The 23099-nt window shown below is 40.7% G+C and overlaps 1 protein-coding gene across 7 annotated transcripts in view; it reads left to right on the top strand.

Annotated features, from left to right (window-relative positions):
* Fak (protein tyrosine kinase 2 Fak) overlaps positions 1-23099 on the top strand; it is a 49569-nt gene that overhangs the window by 25517 nt on the left and 953 nt on the right. For 2 of the 7 annotated variants that reach the window (XM_083053608.1, XM_083053610.1), the window contains exons 2-22: positions 3754-4394; positions 15248-15387; positions 15681-15856; positions 15947-16078; positions 16170-16319; positions 16436-16624; positions 16758-16838; positions 16928-17150; positions 17353-17388; positions 17514-17651; positions 17800-17982; positions 18086-18302; positions 18382-18572; positions 18668-18872; positions 18960-19039; positions 19126-21110; positions 21663-21806; positions 21885-22034; positions 22150-22249; positions 22372-22603; positions 22687-22981. In XM_083053608.1, the coding sequence (XP_082909734.1) occupies positions 4315-4394; positions 15248-15387; positions 15681-15856; positions 15947-16078; positions 16170-16319; positions 16436-16624; positions 16758-16838; positions 16928-17150; positions 17353-17388; positions 17514-17651; positions 17800-17982; positions 18086-18302; positions 18382-18572; positions 18668-18872; positions 18960-19039; positions 19126-21110; positions 21663-21806; positions 21885-22034; positions 22150-22249; positions 22372-22603; positions 22687-22981 (5127 nt within the window). In that variant the 5' untranslated portion in view covers positions 3754-4314. Of the gene's footprint in view, positions 1-924; positions 1404-3753; positions 4395-9629; positions 10809-15247; positions 15388-15680; positions 15857-15946; positions 16079-16169; positions 16320-16435; positions 16625-16757; positions 16839-16927; positions 17151-17352; positions 17389-17513; positions 17652-17799; positions 17983-18085; positions 18303-18381; positions 18573-18667; positions 18873-18959; positions 19040-19125; positions 21111-21662; positions 21807-21884; positions 22035-22149; positions 22250-22371; positions 22604-22686; positions 22982-23099 lie in introns of those variants that run through there. The other 5 variants (XM_083053611.1, XM_083053609.1, XM_083053606.1 and 2 more) reach the window with 5 other exon arrangements.

Below are 23099 nucleotides of genomic sequence, written 5' to 3'. Positions count from 1 at the left end.
TATCGAGGGACTGCCGAGGGACTCCCTCGGTAGTCAGATTCATGCTTGAGTGCCTCGAACTCAACATGAAAACCTTGAACTATATTGCGCCGCGAGTTGTATCATACGGAGCTATGCGCAAAAAGCGCACGAGCACCGTGGCATATATTATATATTAAAATTCGTGTATCCTTTAGAGAAAAAAGATGTGTGCGATAAAAATTTTCGCATCTTCTCCGCGTCTATCTGATATAAATCGTGTAGCATTTAATCTTATCTTTTTTTCGACTCTTTTTCAATCATATGCATACGTATTCTAGAACTTCCTGCAATATAAAGATAAATAACCTGTCTACACAAAGTATCTGACACCTTTGGTAGAGAACATGTGTGTCAAATGTCAAGCGTCACGTGTTTCTTGTACAGAAAAGATAATCATAAATATCCCGTTCTCGATTTAAAATTCTATCTCCTTATATATTCTCTCGTTTATTATCAGTATAGAATTAAATAATTCCCCGTTATCTTATTATGTTGTATACAGGAGTGGCTTATAAATATACATATGGTATCGTGTAAAAGATTCAATCGGCATTTGACTTGGTAAAATAGATCCAACCGATCCACAATTTTAACGAAAAAATTCTACGACTATTCTTCGCTGATCCGTCTTGAGGACGCGCTTACGAAATTCCGCGCGCGCGCGTTATTACAGAGCGGATTCCGTCGCGGCCGTTCGCCTCTCGACGCGTCGCGCCGTCCACGAGGCCCTGCCGGCTGCTCCAACGCACACAGGGGTTGCAGGGGTTGTCGACGTCGGGGTTGAACGCGCGGCGGGGGTGAAGGCTGCGGGGCGAAGGGGCGAAAGAAGGGCAGCGCGGAGCGCCTGGAGGGAGGGACGCCGGCGTCGCGGCGCAGCCTGCCGCACCCAGCAAAGCGCCTGCTCCCCTTGAACCGGCAAAACGTATACCTGAGGACGACGACGAGGACGAGGACGCGCGTCGTCCACGCTGTTGCTAGGCGCGTTACTAACTCCCCGTCTATCGTCGTGCACCGACGCCCACCGGCCGGCGTCGCGCGTCCACGAAACCCGGTACCTTCGAGCGAGTCAAGGTCGCCGCGCGTTGCACCGCGACATATCCTCGGATCGCGCGGCACCGTTGTGTGGAAAAAATGCGCGAATCGCGATGATTTCGTCGACGATGAGCGTTAACGTGATTGCAGTGATATTGAGAGAAAGGATTAACCTGCGAGTGTGATCGGGTGATCCTTAATGTTCTTTCGTTTGCGAGCAGGTAATGAAACTATCTCCGAGGATGATTGTTAGGTTGGAGAAGTATTTGAAAGATAGTGAAGAGAGAGGAAGTGGAGATGGATTTTATAAATGATGATTCTTTCTTCTTAGAGAGAGAACTCCTGACGAGGTAATTGTTTCGTGTTTCGTCTAACGATAAGAAGAGAGTGAGATAAGACATTGATTGGCGTACGAAAATTTTGCAGTATCTTCTCGAGATAATATAGTTCTTACGAAGCTAGAATCTGTCAATCTTTTTTAAATCGAATTTTTATCACAAAGATTTGTCCATAAATTAATTTCAAGAAAAATTGTCACGTCATTAATTAACATATTCAATGAGACACTTTCTTCAGGTATTGCCTGAAATGGAATTTTTCGGAAAAGAGAGCTAGTTTCCGGAAGGAAAATTATGTCACGATTTTGAAGCTTTGAAATTTCACGACTGCGATATTAATCCATGAATAAGTTCGCGGAGAAGGTCGATGAGTCGGAAAATCTCGAGGGATCATTTTATCACGTCTAACACGGCCGGAAGCACTTCGAAGCTAAAGACCGGGGTCGGCGGGTGGTCCAACGATGAGAGGTGGAAGATTTCGTAGCGCGATGTCAAGGTTGCACGACCTTGGTTCGGTCGGTGACACGGACGGCGAAATTCTGTAAAATCGGGCGTGTCGCGCGATGCTTCTCGTCTCGTAAGCTTCCCGTCTCTCTCATTAAGGATACTGTATGTCCTCGTATCCTCCCTAAAATCTCTTGGTTTGGGGGAGACATGAGAATTCTTACACGTTGCGCTTACACACATTCGTTTTTACATGAATCCATGCTAATAAAATTGTAGAAATTATGCTTAGAGCAGAAAGTCAATATTTCTCTTTCTTTTTTTGAAATTTTTATAATTATTTCTTATACTTGCAATTTCTTAATAAATCATAATATATTTGGAAGATTAAAAAATAAGAAAAAAAATATATTCTCGAGACAGCAACATCTCAGTAACGGTACATTTATTTACTTAGAGAATCTTTAATGAATATCTCGTGCTATTCTGCGAGGTATAATAGCAGTCCTCGAAGTGTAATAGTTGAAAAGTTCGCGGTGTTACCCCTCAAATTTTTTAACGATGAAGTAGCCGCAACAGTCGACTTACAAGTTCTATTGGTCCAATTTAGAGTTTTTATCGCAAGACGATCTTGAACTACTCGAAAGTTCATTGACCCGTAGTTTCAATTCGCATTCTTGTTTCGCGATAACTTTACGAGATATATGTATGTAGGCGTATCTTTGCAAAATTTTACGAGAGGCAAACGAGTAAACTCTCGTCGACTTTTGTGATCATATATTTTGAAAATTTGTGAAAGTTTACGAACAAAGCTAGATTAATACAGAAGATTGTTGGAATAACCGTTGTTGTGAGAATAATTTAAAGAGTCACAGATATATCTCACATAAAATTAAAAATCTGCTTAATCTATCAATTACGGAATATTTTGATATAAAAACAGAAGAGATATTTTCCAAGTTTTTTTATAAAGTAAATCTTGATTTATTTATTCGATTACAGAGCATCCTCATATGCAGTATTTTTATTTCAATTAAAAGTATAGTTAATTCAAAATTTTCTTTAAAGTTTTCTGTAATTATAAAATTATAAGAATAATGATATTTTTTTAGTTGAAAGAAATACAATTTTATCGTAGAGTACAACATTATTAAATATAAAAGAGTTAATAATGATCACAAATTGAGCTTCATTTTTATAAAACAATTTTTATTATTATTATACACAATCGCGAACGATTTTAGGGTGAAAATATCAGCGATTCGTCAGGCATTTCACGTATAGCCAGTAACCTGGCTTGTGATACCAGGGGGGTTGCACTGCAGCGGTCGAGCTGCAGTGACTGCAGGCATCAGGCTTAGGCGGTGTCCCGCAGTTGGGGTAGGTTAGGTACCTCTTCGTACATATATGTATATACGTCCGCACGCGATGCCCTTATCAGTCGTGAAGTTTCTTAACGGAAGAGACAGCGAAACGTTTCTCGTGCATCGAATGTAGATAGCGTGCTTCATGAGGTCATGAAGGTACCGCGTTCGTCCCATCGAGAAACATGGAAACGACTTTACTACTTGCCTTTCCTTTCGTAAGAATCCCTTCGTAAGATCGTGCCGTTTGTAAAATTGCAACTAAAAATCTGGATTGTGCAACGTAAAAAAAAATTAATATGGCAAGATTATATATAGTTTATTAGATTGATTCAGTTCGATTCTCAGTTGTTTCTCAAACTATGATTTGTCGCTAATCTAATGTTTATTGTATATTTATTTTAAACATTTTTAAAAAAGATTTGATTAATAATATAAATCAAAAAATATTAAAAATTTAATTCATGATTTCTCTTTATATTCAATAGATTATTACATAGTACACTATTATATTGCCGTTAATTTTTTTTATCGTAATCGCATTGATTATGCAGACATCGCCAGAAACGTCGTATCTTCTCGAAACGCGATTACAATCGGGATAGAAAAAAACAAGGTACCACGAGAGGGTCGTTGATCCAAGAAGAACACGCCTGGGGACACAGTCCTTTAGCGCACCTGTCACCCGACTGTTTGTACCGAACATTTGTATCGATTCGGCGAGGACCGAGGTGAAACAGCAGAGCGATTGTGAAAATAGAAGACCAATCGAGGATGTTCGTTTAATTCCGTTTCGCGCGAAACGACGCCCTATAAATCGACGTGTGACGGAGAAGAGGGAGGGAATCCTTTTGATTTATCCGGCGATTCAATTTCGTCGTCGACAAACAAAAGAGTGCGCGCCGCGATAAACATGAGTGGTTGAACATTGATCGCTCGAATCGCACGGATAGAAGAAAACTCTTGCGGAACACATATCCTAGGATTCTTGGATCCTCGCCATCCGAGATCTCGCATATTTTATCTCCGTGCGTTGTGCTCCGTCGTGGTGAGATATAAGGTGTGGTGGGTGATGATAAGTGGCTCACCCCCGTTTCGAATGAAGTGGTTTTAGGATGATGGTGGAGCGCGTCGAGGATCACCTCTTCATGTATCGGCGCCCCGTCTACCGGGTCTTCCAGTACCTCGAAACCGAGTAAGTATACCCCAACGATCTCGTTTCCATACGAAAGACCTCATTATCTGTCAGCGTTACACGCTGAGAGGAGAAAGGGAAAGAGTAAATAATTGGCGGAAAATTGAATAGTCCAGGCGGTTCATCCGGAACAAATATTACTCCATTCGATCATTAAAATAGGTGATACGCGCGTCAGTGATCCGATCACTTGGAAAAATCAATAATTAAAGACGAGAATGTTCAATAAATTTCGAATGTAACGTTATTACGCGTCGATTCGTGGCAAATTGACTAGCGCGAAATAACACTCTAGCACCCCTTGGAGAAACAGCTTAACGAGCGTTTAAACAAGATATTTGTCTCGTTCGAGGAACAGCTCGCGGCGTATAAAGGCTTTGAAGGTTCCTTTCAATGAAGATACGAGAAGGTACAGAAATTTGCGTAAAGAGCATCGAAATGGATGCAGAAATGGAGACAAGGGCGAAGAAAGGGAGAGCGGGGGGAGAGCTCTTTAGTGGAGAACGTTCCTTTCGGGTTATTCTATTTCGGTTCCTTCTGTTATGTCGATGGTGCCAGGTAACCATGGCGAAATTGTCGCCATCAATCGCAACTTCCTCGTAACCGCCGTTAATTGACGTGATTAACAATGCTTATGGCCGGACGTTACTTTGCCTGGAATTCCGCGTTCCTTGGAATATCCAAATTGAAATCCTTTGTAACCGTCTACGCTGGATGATTAAAGTAATATATTTTGAATTTACTTGCGCGGAAATAACGATCGATTAATGAAAAACGATTTCGTGAACGAAATCTAGAACGTCAACGTGACGTTGCAGCCGAGTTTAATTATTTATTGTTATTTCAAACTAATTTTTATGAGATGAAAATTTCATACAGAATTTTCTAGCGAAAATATTATTTAATATCTGGATATATTTAATGGGAAAGATGCGTATATTTATCATATTATAAAAGATAAATTTATTTTTTCTTTTTGATTGATTTATCTCTCGATGCCGGAGAAGTTAGAAAACTATAATAAAAGATACGGACAAATCTCGTATTGCGCGTGTTTTCGAAGTATCATAAGGAGGACAGGAAAATCTCGCACCGGGCGAATGGTTATGTAGAAATGAGAAAAGTTGGTCCACCGCGGAATTCCGTATAGATGGGGAGACTTGGATAACCGAGACATGACGAAGAACTTTCGAACGGAGACGTCTCTATCGTGATTCACAAGTGGCGCAAAGACCTCCCTTCGCGGTAACTTCGAATTGTCAGCGAGTCTTGCTTTATTTCGGAAACTAGTTACAGGGTAAACTGATAATACAAACGAGAAAGCTTCATCGCGATTCGCCATTACGCGAAATTACTTCTTCGCCCGATATGCCACAACAATTATTGGCGCAAGTTCGCGAGACAAAACTCGAATTAATTACGCTCATTAATACAAGTGCAAACAACAAAATACAATTGATTCGCGTCGTAATTTCGAAATTGTCGAGCCATTTAACACCGCTTCGGGGAAGTCTGAAGCATCTTTGTTTGGCAATTGTTCCAAATAGCGCGTCTTTCATCAATCAACGTCGTAAAATTGGTACATCGATCGGAGCGTTCTTTATTTTTCTGTAAGGTTTAACGAGCTGTGACGACAACTGTTTAATTTTAGAAGAACCATAATTTTTTTACGCGTCTACAACAGAATCGTCGGAGCATCGACCTTTGATTTTACAGCTCGAATTAATTGCTAGTGCACGTTACAGCGCTTCGCCAAAATCGCCACTCTTTTATCTCTTCGACTTTTTATCCTTCAGTTGTCTCTCTGTTCGTTGTTGATGAGCGAAGCATGCCCGATACATTCCGCATCGCGCCTCGACGCCCTTCTTCTTCGTGGCCGCGGATGCCATTGAAATTTTCTGCGCTCTTATGCATCGTGAATTGGAATGTGCCGTCATCGGCGGCAATCAAACTGTCATCGGATTGACACTCCGAGTGGATGAAGAAATTGACGATCGTTTCCGCGGCGCATTCCATCGGCGCGAATTCCGATCTTTCATCACCGAGACTATTCAATCTACATATTAGCGTGCAGTTTCGCGATATTTTCACGATATGCGAGGTTGCCTGTCGTCGCGAGCATTAACACATCTTCTCACAAGTACAGTCTTATATTGAGAAGAAACGCGAGTCTCTCGTGAGTATCAATCATAAACGCGTAATAAGCATATACTCAAGAAATATGAGCTACAGCAAAAATTGCGCGAAAGCACGCATAAAAAATTAGATTTTTTTCTAAAATACCCCGCGATTACAGCTAATGGTATCTTTGCACCTGTTTACGTAATGATTCGACTATGGGAAAACAAAGACTATTACGACTATGACGCTCGCGTTAGCTGCACCTTGTTTTAATGACGCATTGTTTTGCATTGCACAATTGGAATCGTTCGTTACGATTGTTCGCGAGAGCACTTTGTCTATCTATTGTTCGATCATTTTTCGAATTACGAGAAAAGAAAATTGAGTCTCGATTATATTCTTATTATATTGTTTCATCTCATTGTCAGCGCATCAACGTAGAATGTGAACGTGACGTTTGTTAAAGTATTTTCTTCAAATTTCTTATGTCTATAATCTTGCATATAGGTATCATCTTTATTTTGTAAATTAAACTTTCTCTTTTTCTCTCACATATTAATGTCTATCACTATATAGTAATGTGATACAAATCTCTCATTACATTTTTGTTATGTTACTTTTCATCTCTACGTATATAGCGGCATATATTATTTTTTTATATATTGATGTGCTCACACGTTAATCTTGTCGAAATCATTATCGCGCGCTTCTCGTCCCATCAATAATTCACGATAAATCTGAATTCGACAGCGAATTTCTCGACGCGTGTCACGTAATCGGAATTCAGGTTGGCTTATTTAAGCGGTTCCAACCGGATTCACGCACATATAGATGTATACCGTAGGATTGCGTCGCTTTCGCTAATCAGAATCGTGATGTAGAATCGAGAAAATCGCGCCTCGGATCGATCGCGCTTCCTCTCGAACTCTCTCGTGTGTAATCTTCTCGTCTGGTGGCCGCTTCGCGCGCGTATCTCTTCATCTTGCAAAATTATCGTAATTCAGGATTAAGTGCGATGCTCTCAACGAGTCGTATTTCAAGATTCTCCTCGGCGCGGATCCTCGTCTCTTGAATATCGAAGCAGCACGATTTGCAAGTGCGAACAATCGTAATAATGTCGATATTCCGAATATGCGATCCATGATTTTATTAATTATAACAAAATTTAATCGTAAAATGCCGCAATTTTTTTTCAAGAATTTTAAGTTAAGAATTTTCTTAGTTCACCGATTTTATCCTGAATTTTCTTACGCTTCTTCAGGGAGGTCACGAATTTATTAAAATAAAAATATCGAATTGAGGTTTCATTTAATTATTTAATATCGAATCAAGAAAAGTTTGTGGCCTGTGCACAATTAATCAATATCAAAGCGAAATTAATTTTTCACTCATTTTTCATATCATCCGCATCTGGCTATTTCTAGCCTGTTGAAATTTAAATTTGTATGTGTCTTTTTTAAATTGTGAATTGATTCTGTTATTCCGAAAACTCGCGAAGATTGACGCACAAAGAGGTCTCTTGACTCCTCGATTTCTTCGGTGATTTCGAGGAACGCAGGCGACCGTAGGCGAAGTCGTTACGTCTCTCCCCGCTGTTTGATATGCGCTTCATATCCAGACTCACATCATGTATGTATATATAATCGGTCAATATATAATCGAATCCGGGAGACATGCGGCGAACACAACTTATTATTCCAAAGGTAAATGCACCTTCGATCGACGCGTATCTAAATTGCGTGTTCATATCGGAAATATTTTTACCCTCCTTATACTTTCTATGGAGAGTATCTAAATAGACGTACGATACATGACGCGGCGATATATGAATACGTAAATACACATAAACCTCTCTATAAACTCGCTTTTTCCATTATTCCTTTTTATTTCCAATCAATATCAAGAGAGGCAACGGAGAGGTAAAAAAGAAAAAGGAACGACAGAACGAACTCTGATATATATAAATACAAAAATTCAATAATTATATATCTCTGGTTCAATTCCCTGAAAAGATCAATATCGGGACATCCAAATATATCTTTTAAATACGCTCTAAATTTTTACCATTGAGATTAGACTAATATGTTTAAGTGGCATTTATAATTTTAGAATGAAGCCACAATTTTTATGACAAACGATCGCGACATACTTGTATGCGAATTAGAATGAAAAAATAACTCGGCTGCGGATGAGGGAGGCGGTGATTAAAATAAGTGCTTCCGTCCGTGAGACGAGCCAATGTTTGCTTCTGCAGCGCGTGAATTAGAACATCCCGACAAAAACACGTTGCACGTGGTACGCGTTTCGGGATCGATTAAGCCGCGCATGACTTTTAACGCCTGTTATTTTCCTTACCTGATTATCGACGCTTTCGAAACTTATACAAACGTAAAAGGATCGAAATTCGGAAATTATTAATTATTTAATTTAATGAAAGAATAAAAATATACGATTAAGATAACGCGAGATAGTCGTAACTCCGATGTCAAGGCTGCGCCAACAAGATAACTACTTGGTGTTATATCAAAGATACCTGGAGTTTCCAGACGCATATGGGTGAACGACCTTGTCCAACAACACGTTTGCGAAATATAGCTATGAAATAATGGTGAGAGGTATCGATACGTGAGTTTCACAACTCGAATATCGAACTCGAATACTTTTGATATCAGTGAAACTACCAACAAACGTATGAGTTAGTAGAAAATAAATGCACGTGTCGTCTTACGACGAGAAATTTCAAACTTCGATGTTAACAATAAGATAATAATATACAAATTGACAGATCAGGGTACAAAAAGAGTGGAAGTTTAGGATATTTTGCGAGAATAAAATATAATATCCGTCCATAGGTGTAAAAAATTTGTCGACTTATGCCACATTTAACAAACTCGTCTCGCGGCCCCAAGCAGTCTGCGTCGCGTAACGATACCGGAATCGTTTGCGACACATGGTCCATGGAAATTATCGATGCGTCCCACGCACAAACAGACACACACATACACTCGCGGGAAAAGGGACACGGAGAAAAAAAGATAGTCGTCGAGAGAGAAGAACGGCAGGTTGCCCTGTCCCTGTCGCTGGCTGAGGCGATCAGTTTCTGTCCGGCTGCGAGTCTGCACGCATGGTCGCGTCATCGCGTGTTATGAAAGGTGTCGCGACGCGGATATCCGCGGAGGTGGGTCCTGGATAATTCAGGGCAACGGGCCAAAGTACCCGCGAGGGATGCATATTTCATTTTTCGAGAGTCGACTTTAAAAGCGAGGGAACTAACGTCGTGTCCGATCCGCAACGCCCGGGCGAAATGCCAGTGTTACGTCAACGTGAATAAAAACGGTGGAAAAGAAAAATACGCATTGACGTTATATCGACATAATATATGTTGAAATATGTTCCAGTTCGCTGAAGAAATGATCGGAAATTGTAAAATTGTAACGGTAATATAATCGAAAAAAAGACAATTATTTTACATGTTACAATTACGTCTTTTTAAAGTTCTTGCGCCTCGACGAACGCGATGATAAACGGAGAGCTTTAATAAAGTATATGTCATTACGAAATATGTTTCGGGTATTTTTTTTTTTTTACTTTGCTGCGGTCAGCTCCACGTCTCTTCGTTATGGATTCTTCAATTACTCTTGGCTCTCTCATTTTCCTACTCGTCTTACCGTGAATATCACGTCGAAGATATGTGATCTTCCTGGCCGAGAGGGACTCGTATATACGGACAAGTAGAAGAATAATTGACAGCAGATAAATCGTCGGGATGAGATATTTAAACTGACCCGGGGATCAATACGCTGCTGTCGTTATTTTAGAAAATAGATCAGTTTCAATTATACGTGCATTCCTACGAGAAGAAAAAATTCGTAAAACAAAGACTATGATAACTATTGAAAATTGTTGTCAACAAACAAGAGGACTGAATTAAATTAACCCTCGACGAATAACTTGAATAAGAAAAAAAGATCGCTATACATATCTGAGAAATGGTGGCCGATTACTTGCATAGAAACGTTTCGGATATTTTCTGAAAATGTTGGAACTCGTGGAACGCAAAGCCAGCGGGATCTCCTGGCCCACGTGCCGCACTCGAAATCTCGATACCTTCGGGAAGAATCCCAAGGGAGGAGGCGTGCTCTTGAGACGCGCAGAGAGGAGCTATATGCGCGAGAAACGATGGAGGAGGGACAGCAAGGGTTTGCTTTGCTCTTTGGGCCAGCTAGGCTGCAGCGATTCTTACAGTCCGGACACGCTGGGGACATGGAAATTTCATAAGGTGTCTCGCACAAGGTATAAAGACACGTCCGAAACAGTCCCTTATCGCGGACTGTTGTAACCGAATATCGTTCTCAGCAACCTTCAGTTACCAAATCCTACACAGTCACGGTTCCCTCCGTATCTTATCTCATAAGGCCGACTGTCGATTCAACTAAATGTCCAATGTCAATTAACTTACGCTGCAGGCAATTAATTTGTTCCTGTAATTTAGATTTCGGTAGCCGATGTTAGTATTTCATATATACTCAGAAAATAATGATAAAAAAGTAATCAGAAAATAATTAAAAAGGAGCGGAATGTTATCTTAGGTAGGTGATAACGTTAACCCTTCTCGCGGATTCAGACAGGCGCGCATCACATTTTTTATGCGCGATCTTCCATAACGCACGGATACAATTTGTCGGACGATGCAAAAGCGCAATAGAGAAAGTAACAGTGAAAGGTAAGCCGGCGTGGGCGACAACTGCAGGTGCGTAGAGAGATATAATGGGCAGGTCAGGGCTGGGGTGCATCGACTTACCCTGTTCCGATCTTTTTATTATCGGCAATTCCCTTTGTCGATCTCTCTTCATCTCATTCTCGATTCAATTTCTCCGGTTAAATGCTCCGAGACGCAAATAAAACGCTCGCGTGTATTCTAGTATCTGAAGAAACAAACCTTTTTAAGAAAAATATTGGGAGCTTTCCAACAAGGACACAGTGTGACACAGTGTATCATTCTACCTTTGTTGTTCACTGGTATTGAAAGAAGATAGAATGATACACTGTGTCACACTGTGTCCTTGTTGGAAAGCTCTCATAGTTTGAAAAAATAAAATTCCCTTTGTCAGTCTCTCTTCATCTCATTCTCACATTCTCGATTCAATTTCTCCGATTAAATGCTCCGAGACGCAAATATAACGTTCGCGTGTATTCTAGTATCTGAAGAAACAAACCTTTTTAAGAAAAATATTGTTTGGAAAAATAAAATTAGAATTATAATACGAATTTCAAAAAAAGAAGAATAATGAATAAAGAAATCGAGATCAAAGATCGTGCGCGAATCTGCATTTTCAATTGTCGTCTGACGTGCTTCTCGACAAGTATAATTTCAATAATCGCACGCGATACAGCCGCGATATTAATTATTAATATGCCGCGTAGGTAGTTATTTATATTCGCGACTTGTTTCCCCGGTGACGTCCTTTTCTCACGCACGGCGCGTACGCGCGCGTAATTTACACCGCGTGTCCTTTCGATAATTCCACCACTTCCTCCGCGCGAGATTGTAAACAAACAAGTTTCCAGCTGCAACACGTGTTGCAATTTGCGGTTGATAATTATGAACTACGTCGCGCTTATCTCGACGCGCAAACTTCGCCTTTAATTTCGCAGATTTAAATAGCTTTTTAAAGAGTATGTTTAAATTTTAAGAAGAGAAATTCGCGATTTATAGAGCGGTCGATGGACACAATTTTGGTTTTCGATATTTATTATTATGAGATTATCGATTTCTTTTCCTCCGCATACGATGTCAGATTGTGCGCGAATCGAGATTTCATTAGCAAAGCGAGCGTAAATGGAGACTCGAATCTTTATCACTTAGCGCAGTAATAACTGCGATGCACTCTCGTATTTTCTATTCGTGTAATATTGCATCCGCGATAATTTATGGACACACGACCGTGTCGGATTATACGACCGCGGCCGTAATGCGGATCGGTGTAACATTACGCGAAGAAGCGAAGGTGAACTTTCGCACGGTTACGCCCATAAATTGGTGCAAACGGCGATCGGATAGTATCGACTCGGACTTTTATGGAATGCGCGATTTATACCGAAATCCGTTTTACGACGTGTAAACCTGTGCCGAAAGTTTCACCTATAAATTCGAGCCCGAGGCGTAAATATATTTTTTCAGACGTTTAATTTTTCAATGTAATTTTAAATACGTAGGAGTGTTCCAAAAAAGTATAAAGCTATGTTTTTTATTTGATTCAGATTTGAGTTTACGAAAGAGAATTGTAAAATTTGATAAAGCTTCAGTTTCTTGATTTCTCCTCAATTGCTTCTCAGCTTCTTACGGCTATAACCGTCTGAAGCGAATAAATTGACATGATCGCCGACTTTTCTCAAGAGCTCTCGAACGTCGATGGCTGGTGGTTCCCGGCGCAAATGCTTGGTCCCTGACCGACGGCATTCCTTAGCCGGACGTCGCTCGTAATATACATTTGCATTAATAGCCGCAATGCAAACACACTCTGCGCAATGCTCCGTAGCGTTTCGATCGCTTCGAAAGTATAAAACTATGTATATCGTGAGAATCATTGAAAGAGAACGTTTCGTCATTGAGAAATTATTGCAGCACTTGTCGCGCGGCATATGATACGTTACATGATCTTTAATAATATATATGCAAAGCAATCGAATTGAAAGGTACTCGTATATCCGTAGGCAATTTTTGATTAAAGCATTTGTCATCGTGATTGGAAAAGGATTGTTTGTATGATTGAAAAATACAGTGATACATAATTGTTATGCTAATATAGCTATAGTGTAATTTAATGTTTTATCTAATAGTTTAATCATGTGCATTTCTATATTGGATATTCTAGACTAGACATCTAGTCATTTATGCCTTGTCTATTTGAGATGCAATATAAGATATAATAATTTAATTAACAGACAGCAAACATCTCTTATGGAAACGTCAATTATATATACTTATAAATAATATTTCTTACGCGATATATTTTCTTCGTAACACATAAATATTTCCTTGCATTTGCATTTGCAAGTTCAGTCAGATAGCGACGATTTAACGGGGTGGATCGATAAGTAAAATGCACACGTATATTCAACATATCGCAGAGACGAATGTAGGCTTGAAAGCTGGGTAAAGGATGAACTCGAGACTCTGGATGATCTCGTGAGAATCAGAGAGCTGAGGCGGGGATTGTGCGGATTACTTTTCAGAAAGCTCGATCCCATTACTATAACGTTCGTCGCCATATCATACCGTTCTATACACGATGCAACTTGTCTGAAAGTTACAATGAGAAAGCTTGGAATTTCCTATGCGAAATTTCGCGAAATTTTTTAACACATTTAAACTACATTTTTTCTCAGCTTTATCGATTCTTATTTAACACATTTTAATTAAAAATCTTTCCATTCCATATCCATATAATAATCTCGTAAATTTTGCTGATTATCTGGCCTTTCTTCGCACTATTTAATTGATACTTTGAAAAGTGCGTGTGATAATTTATTTGTCGCAGCAGTCGCATTAAAACTTATCTCGTTGAAAATCGGTTTGAAATCTTTAATTGCGCTCATTCTTACCGAACGACCGTCACGTCGATGACAATATACGATCGAGGCTCGTCGTTAGATCACCAGGCGCGTGATGTCACCGCGACAATTGTCATTTTCGCTCGCGCGAACGACTGACCTTACTTCGCGATCAGCGCGATTTCAACGCACATTGATCCACGCGAACATCATCAGCCGGCAATCGTGACTTGACCTGTTCAATATATAACGACGACGACGGCGACGATTCGATTTGCCTCGCTGCATTTCTGCTGCAACGCTTGATGCTTTGTCGCTCGCGCTTTTTCGCGATTTCTTGCGACAGTTCCCCGGGTAACGTCATTCGGTCTCACTAGAGTGAACTCTCTATCTGTCATGATGATGCCGCGATGGGACTCGCGATTGCATTCGTCGCGGGACGTACGTTCGACAGATCAAAAGTGTCCTTCAATGTGTGAAACGAATTGTCCGGGGACTGCACGGGTCTCGTTGAATTATTCTTGACGCGACTCCGCTGGAAGGAACCGTGCGTCTTTTCCTTTCGATTGTACGAAACCTCAAATAAAAAAACGTGATGCTGTCGTTTTTGCAGAGGAAAAAGAAAAGACGGAGAAAATAAAAATTTAAAAAGAAAAATGTATTATTTGACTGTAAAGATGCACGAAATATACGAATTAGTTGATAGTTTCATAAGGAAATATATTGTTGATAAAACTTGAAACGACATTCGTGCTCCATCTCGTCAGAGATTATATTTTAAAAATTTCCTAAAATTGTTTAATGCAATTTTTTTAATGAGACTCCATTTTCTTTATCAGAATTTTGTATTTATTTTATACACGCGCACAATATTCTAGACACACACAAATAAAATAATCGAGATACTAAACAATTTCCAGATCAAGTGTCGAAGTTTTCATTAGATGAAAGTGTTTAATTATTAGACGTGAAAGATCAAAGACACAGAGATTTCTAGCGACTTTTCCGCGACGAGAAATGTCAAAGGGACTTCTTTCATGAGACGAGCCGTTTAATTAATCTTTACTGACGAAACGCGCGAGATTTGCTTGTTTAACGTAACGAGCAGTTTTACAGAATAATGTCGCGCGGAGAGAGAGAGACGTTCATTAAGAATGTTTTCTTCTTTTTTTGCGCAGCCATGAGGGGATGAGCACTGGAGCAGGAGATGGAGGTGGAGGCGGAGGTGTCCAGAGCAGCGGTGGTGGTAGAAACACACCGCCTCATGGCTCGCCCACCCCCATGGATAAGGCGACCTTAAAGGTCCATCTTCCTAACGGTAAGTTATTTCACCCTGGAACAGCTCTTGGAAGAATTCTTTTACACGCCAGGGATTGGCGTTAGACGAGACGGCTGCTTGATGAGACATTCGCTTCTTGAACGCTCACAAAAGGATAAAGATGTATAATTCATTAATGAATTTTTCTTTTCTTACACATGAAAGAAGCAAATTATATAAATTTCAATTAAGTTAAAATGTATATTGCGTTAAGAAAAAAAACCTCAAGAAAAGAAAGCTCATCAGCTCTCTTATATTTATAATACATATATCTCGTGTGTTATCGAATTTAGGTGGCTTTAATGTCGTGAAATTTGGCGATGCGATTGATGTCAGAGGTATCATATCTCTGGTGACTAGTCGATTAGCCGTTGGTACCAGACACTACCGGAATCTGTACGCGATGAGGCTGCATCATCCCGGATCCGGAGAGAGTTATTGGTTACATCAGGATACAACGATGTATCAGGTACAATATGCGGTGCGAATGTATGTCATATATCCCAGCACCGATATATTCCATTTCTTTTCTCAATTTTCTCGACGCGTTCGATTCAAGGTGCAAGAGAAATACGAACGAAAGCATCCGCACTGCGAATGGAGGTACGAGCTTCGGGTGCGTTATCTTCCTCAGAATCTGAACGATCTCTACGAGAAGGACAAAGTCACGTTTTACTACTACTACGATCAGGTACGATAATACATCGGTCGTAACAGGGTGCGCGACCGCATTTCCGACATAAAGTGCGAATTACATTCATCTCCATTATCGCGTTCGACAGGTGCGAAATGATTACTTGCTCGCGAATCACGCCACTCTGGATCAGGACGTCGCGGTTCAGCTCTGCTGCCTGGAGATACGTTATTTCTTCAAGGACATGCCGCAAATTGCTCTGGACAAGAAGAGCAATCTCGAATACCTGGAGCGTGAGGTAGAGTTTTCTTAAAACGGCGAACGTAGCCCGCCGATTTCGCAATACACGTGTCCGTGTTTATCGCATCCTTCTTTCTCGTTGTACGCGAACGAAAATTTGCGTCCTTTTCACAGGTCGGCCTGCACAAATTCCTACCACGTTCCGTGCTGAACGGGATGAAGGCGAAAGCACTCCGAAAATTGATACAGCAGCACTTTAAGAAAGTCGCGGCGTTGTCCGAACTCGAGTGCATGTTCAAATTCTTCGATCTGCTGCGGGCGCATTATCGATTCGATCAGGAAAGGTTTATATGCGCCTTAGGGGTAAGCAATAACAGTTATAAATCTACCGTATATTTCTTTCCGAGCGATAAAAATACACGGATATGTTCACTTTTCAAATTTATTGTATTTTTGATGTGTATTGCACTTGTAACTTGTATTCTACAATTCGTAGTCAAGCTGGTCGATACCCGTGGAACTAGTCATTGGACCGGATTTAGGTATATCATACATGGCCCATCGAGGCGGAACAGTGGTATGTGTTTGAATCACATGTTTTTTTTATTAAAAAAAAAAAAAAAAAATTTTGTGTAATTTCTCTAAGAATAAAAATCTCGATTACAGCCGACTAGGATGGCAGAATTCTCACAAATACAATCCATCCAAACGTTGGTATCGGATTGCAAAGAACATGCGAAGGCTTGCATTAAATTAAGGGTCGCGGGTGCTGCGGAAACTCTCAGCATCACTTGCTCCAGTCTGGATCAAGCGGAGAGTCTCGCAGATTTGATTGATGGATATTGTAGACTGGTTACAAGCAGCAACACTTCATTGTGGAATAGAAAAGGTAGAAATAAAAAAAATATTTATTATCGCGTTACTGCGAGAAAAATTTTGAATGCTAATTATCTTCAAGATTTTTCCTACGATGTTATTAAAAAAGATAAAAAATGAGCACGCAGATCATATCTTGAAATCATTTGATAAACCTTGATTGTATTGTGACGTTAATAAGATATATTAAGTTTTTTTTATTCTGTACTCGCAAGCTGGATCGTGGAAGAATTATCCCTGTCCGTGCAAAGGTAAACAAATAAGGGGCTAATTATTCTAAATATATACTTAAATGTTTTTTTAACGATATTATCTCATTTATACACATATAATTTTTTAAATAATTTTTTATATACAAATATAATTTTTATTACAGATGCGCAACCGCCAAAATATAGGCAAGATGGTACCAGTAGTCCAGCTGGCGAGAAGAACGCAGGTAAAACCGGAACAATTTTGTCCGAGGATTATGCGGAGATTGTCGACGAAGAAGGAGATTATTCAACACCAGCTAGTAAATATATTTGTCTTTATCGTTTTAACATAATCGTAATTAAAAATGTAATTATAATATTTTTTAATGTTATTGACTTTAATATCTTATGTTTCGAATTATTTAATCGCAGGAACGATATTTAAATCGATCAATCTTACTTTTACAGCTCGAGACTATGAAATAGTCCGAAATCAGGTGGAACTAGGTGAAATTATAGGGGAGGGTCAATTTGGTAACGTCCATAAAGGATCGTACAAAGGAAGGGATGGCCAAACCATCGCCGTTGCCGTCAAGACCTGCAAAGTCGACGCGGATCTCGCTACTGCCGAAAAGTTCCTCGAAGAAGCTTGTATGACAAATCTATATAATATATATTATTTGCTAATAGTAAAATATAAAGAATCTATAAACGTACAGTATTTTAATATACTCAGACGATAATCAAATTACAGATATTATGCAGCAGTTTGAGCATCCGCACATTATCAGACTGATCGGAGTCTGTTCGGAGGCGCCGATTTGGCTCGTGATGGAGTTGGCTAGACTCGGAGAAATGCGTGCTTATTTACAGTCTAATAAGCACCGACTGGACCTTGCAACACTCCTGTTGTATACTTTTCAATTGAGCACTGCCCTATCATACCTCGAAAGCAAGAAATTTGTGCACAGGTATCTACAACTAATGAAATTCATTTGTCACTTTATATATTTCGCATATTAACCTAATATCTCCGTGATTTCGTTGCAGAGATATCGCTGCGAGAAACGTGCTGGTTTCGTCGCATAGTTGTGTCAAGCTGGCGGATTTCGGCCTCAGTAGGTGGGTGGAAGATCAGAGTTATTATACTGCAAGCAAATGTAAACTGCCAATTAAGTGGATGGCACCGGAAAGCATAAACTTTCGAAGATTCACGACTTCGTCCGACGTTTGGATGTTCGGTTAGCTTTCACTAAGATTATTCGTCTTTTTTAAAAACGCGGATCCGCTGCCTACTTTAAAAGATCACGTAAATGAAACTTGATCGTTGTTCCAGGTGTATGTATGTGGGAGATTTTAATGTTAGGCGTCAAACCATTCCAAGGCGTGAAGAATAATGAAGTGATACGCAAGCTGGAGAACGGAGAACGACTCGCGCTTCCTAATCACTGCCCGCCACGATTGTACTCCCTGATGTCTCAATGTTGGAGTTACGAACCCAGCAAGAGACCGACATTTAAAGAGATTAGAGAAACTTTACAGTGAGTATTTAAATTGTTTGTAAACTCTAATCGCTAAGACGCATCCTTTTAAGGAATTATATTACATACTCTATTAAATAATTATAGCGAGATCTTGATAGAAGAGAAACATCAACAACAGGAAACAATGCGACGAGAAAACAGAAGAGTACAAGCCATGTCCTGGGGTACGTCTTTTTTAACGAAACATACACGCTACAATAACGTACGATGTTATTCGATTGTATGTTTATAAAATAATCTATTTTTACAGGTGCAGACGAGGTGCCGCCACCAAAACCCTCCCGACAACCGCAGAATACGACGGAGCAATCGCAGTTGTCCGCAGCGCCGGTATCCACGTACATCGTGGCGCAGAGTCCCGAGGTTCTCGCGCAGCTTCTCAAGGACAACCAAGCCAGAGGGGTATGTCCCTCCGTGTACACGACTCCCGCATCCCCCTTCAACACCCTGGCGGTGCAGTTTCAGGACGAGGATCAAATTCTGACCACTTCCCTCGTGTCCGATCTGCCCTTCTTCGATCCCGCGCTCTCCGAACCACCGTCCATCGTCACGCACGACACAACCCAATCGGGCGGCGACTCCACCCTGTCCGATACCAACCTAGATTCCCTCGATTCCTCCCTCGATAACGCTGCCCTCATGTCGAGCCTGAGCATTTCAGACACGATAACGCAGACGCAGTCGCCGGCCGCCAACCGAAAGCAGCAGAAGGTTAAAGAGATGCAAAACTTGTATGCGGTTAGCTCGAAGGTGATCGGTAACGTCACGGGGGACCTGTACTCCCCCGTGCAGAAATTCGCCGCGTCCAGCGCGACGCCGCCGCCGCCGCCGCCATCCGCGGCCGCGTCAGCCGCGGTCGCGGGCAACACCTGCGGCGAGATTTACGGACCGGTCGCTAGTTTCACCCAGAGCTCGGCTATCGTTGGTAATCTCAGTCAGAGCGCTAGCATAGTAGGTGGTAATTACGGTGAGAACCCCGGAAACTTTGGTCCCAGTAGTTTGGGCAGCAGTGTTATAATACCGAATAGTAGTAGTCAAGCGCAGTTCGTCACGCATGCCCAGCCGATTAATTACAGCAATTTCGCGCCTAGCAATAATATAAACCAAGTATTTGGTGGTGGTGGCGGCGGTCAGTCTACGAATCCGAATGCGAGCGGCGTGCAAAATGCTAGTAGCGGTGCTGGTGGTGGTGGTAGTAGCGTTATTTACTCTCGTAATATTAGCTCGACGAATGTAGCTGGTAGTTTGACGTCGAGCGCGGAATGTTTGTACGGTCCGGTACTCAAGTTTCGCGCGCAGAACGCCCAGCCTCAGACGGCCGCGACCGAGTCGGCGTCCGTTGGTGCAACAGTCGGGAATAATTACGGTCAGGCCGCAAGAAACAACCTGATGGCGCAGAATCTACAGTCGCAGCAGCCAATATATTCGCAAAACTATCCGCATCAGCAGATCTATTCGAATATCGCTCAGCCGGGACAGCAGGCTATGTATCTGCCGCAAATGCAACACGTGCAAAATATTGCGCGGCAAAACGCCGTACCGCAGGTTGTATCATACGCAGCGATACAACATACGAATCAGCAGTCTCATCAGTTGAGCGGCGCCAATCCCATTTACACGGCCCATGCTACATCCGTGTCGGTGGTGCAAGCACAGAAGGTACACATGCCGAGTTATATTCATCAAGCGCAACCATCAGCAGGAATCAGCGGCCAGTCAACGACTGGCACGAATCAGTCAGCGAATATTGGGATAATACAGGCTTCCTCCGTTCCATCGCATTTTATCATGTCATCTTCCTTGACTCAGCAGAATATCCATCCGATTTCATCTACCTACGTGGTGGACCAACCGAGTTCCCTTGGTCCGAGTTCTCTTGGTCCGAGTTCCTTTGGTCCGAGCTCCCTTGGTCCGAGCTCCCTTGGTCCGATAGATCACACTCAAATGCATGCTACGCTTGCCGGCAATATAACGACGATGAGTCAAATAAGTCATCCACAAGTAGCTCAGCTAGCTCAAACGGTTAGCGGCGCCGGCGTCGCGAAGGCGGCAAATGTACCGCAAATAGCGACAGGCGTCGCCAAGATCACCACGTTCGTGACATCGCAAAAGCAAGACGAACAGTTGACCAGCTCGACAGACGGCACTCTCTCCGGTTCTCTGATCTCTTCCGCTGTCAGTGACAGCACCATGTCATCTAGCAGCTCGATGACAGAGGAGGCACAACAAGATCAGGTTTGACCTCATGCCTCCTCTAGGAATGTAAAAAAAAAGCATCTTCTATATTTACAACGTCACGTATTGTTTTGGTTTTTATCTGGGCTGTGCAACACTTCTCTACACTTCTTCAATTATAATGTATATGTAATATATGCTTCTTCTAGTAAAACATGTACGCACGGGATAAACAGGAACTTTCTATTATATTTTGTTGCGATCGAAGAGATTTATTTATAGCGGAAATCTTGATTCGCTGTTCCAGTAGGCTAATAATTTTTGCATGAATTAATGTCACTGATGTCATTGCTACAGTAATCACTTAAACTGCATGTAGCGAATACGAATGCACTACTTATGTTTTAAATTTATTTTGCATTTCGAGAAATATATGCATCTCTTTAATTTTTACTGTACATACTTGTATATTATCGAAAAGAACACAATTGTAAATTTTTTGTAACATTAATTTTGTTACAAAATATTCCCAAATTTTATAACAATTTATGATAAATATCAGATAAGAATGGATTAAATTTCTCTAACACAATATCATTTTTATCGTTTTAGAGGAACGCACACTCGCAATTGTTTGACAATCTGACCGACAATTTCAATAGTGGCGTTGACGATGAACAAAAGTTACTGGAGCAACGGTTGTTGGAGCAGCAACGACAATCTGAAGAGGATAGTCGCTGGCTCGCAAGAGAAGAGGTATGATTGAATCTCGCTTATATAAATCATTGTTAATTAAAATTATTTAAATATTTATTTATTTTTATTATATGATAGAAACGCTTATCGATTGCAACGAGCGGTGATGAAAGTGCTAGTCCCCCAGTTCCAAGATCAGTTACTCAATCACCAAGTCATGAACCGCATTGTACCAATACTGGCTCTCTTGGTTCGGACAAGGGTTCCGATAAAGTAATTGTAGTAAAGGTAAAATTCATGCGAAAATTTCGTTTTATTATATCAATAGATTATCAATAGATATCAATAAATTATCTGCGTGTTTATTACAACATAAATCATTAATCGATTCTTTTTTTTGCAGAAAATGGAACCTACACCTACTGCAGACTTAGACAGAACTAATGATAAAGTATACGACTGTACAACAAGCGTCGTTCGTGCAGTTATGTCATTGTCACAAGGTGAGAATGTAATGATCGATGGCATAATAACATATGGCAGCTAAATGGCGCAATGTTGTAAAAAGTTATACGCTTATGAGTTAATATACTGTCATGCAAGAATAATATGTTGTAAATTGCAGGTGTTCAACAGAGCAAGGCTGATCAGTATTTAGATCTAGTACGTAGAGTAGGTATCGAATTAAGAGCACTACTATCGTCTGTGGATGTTCTTGTAGAAATATTGCCGATATCCGCGCATCGCGAAGTGGAGATGGCGCATAAAGTATTAAGTAAAGATATGGCGGAACTCGTGGCAGCTATGAAACTGGCGCAAAATTACAGTGCCACTACGTTAGATGCCGAATATCGAAAGTAAGAATATATTTCTTTTATTATTATCTGCAGATACACGATATTGCGTATGAAATTAATTAATTATGATTTTTCTCTTTCAGAGGAATGCTTTCCGCAGCTCATATCTTAGCAATGGACGCAAAGAATCTCTTAGATGTTATCGATTCCATCCGTATTCGTTATCCATATGTGGACAATCAGATTTGCCAGAAGCAGAACGACATTATTAACAGGACACGAGAATCTACGCCCGAGAATCGTATTCGCTCGAGTCAATCCGGCGAACAATTTTTAAGAAGAAGTCAGTCAAGTGAACGACAGGGAACGACTTTCAGACAGAGTCAAAGTGGTGACCTGTTGCACAGAATGGGCCAGTCTGTGGATCGATCTTCACCAGTAAGTTAAATATTATATCTTAAAAATATTATACATTTTCAAAATTATATAATGTGATGAAATACTTATATAAAAGTTATGAAATAAATACGATTTAAAAAATATATTCTTATTATTT

This window comes from Prenolepis imparis, unplaced genomic scaffold (assembly GCF_030444845.1).
Source record: "Prenolepis imparis isolate NDT839.2.m4 unplaced genomic scaffold, iyPreImpa1.0 SCAF_13, whole genome shotgun sequence".
Taxonomy (NCBI): domain Eukaryota; kingdom Metazoa; phylum Arthropoda; class Insecta; order Hymenoptera; family Formicidae; genus Prenolepis; species Prenolepis imparis.
This window is presented reverse-complemented; position numbering and strand designations above follow the sequence as displayed.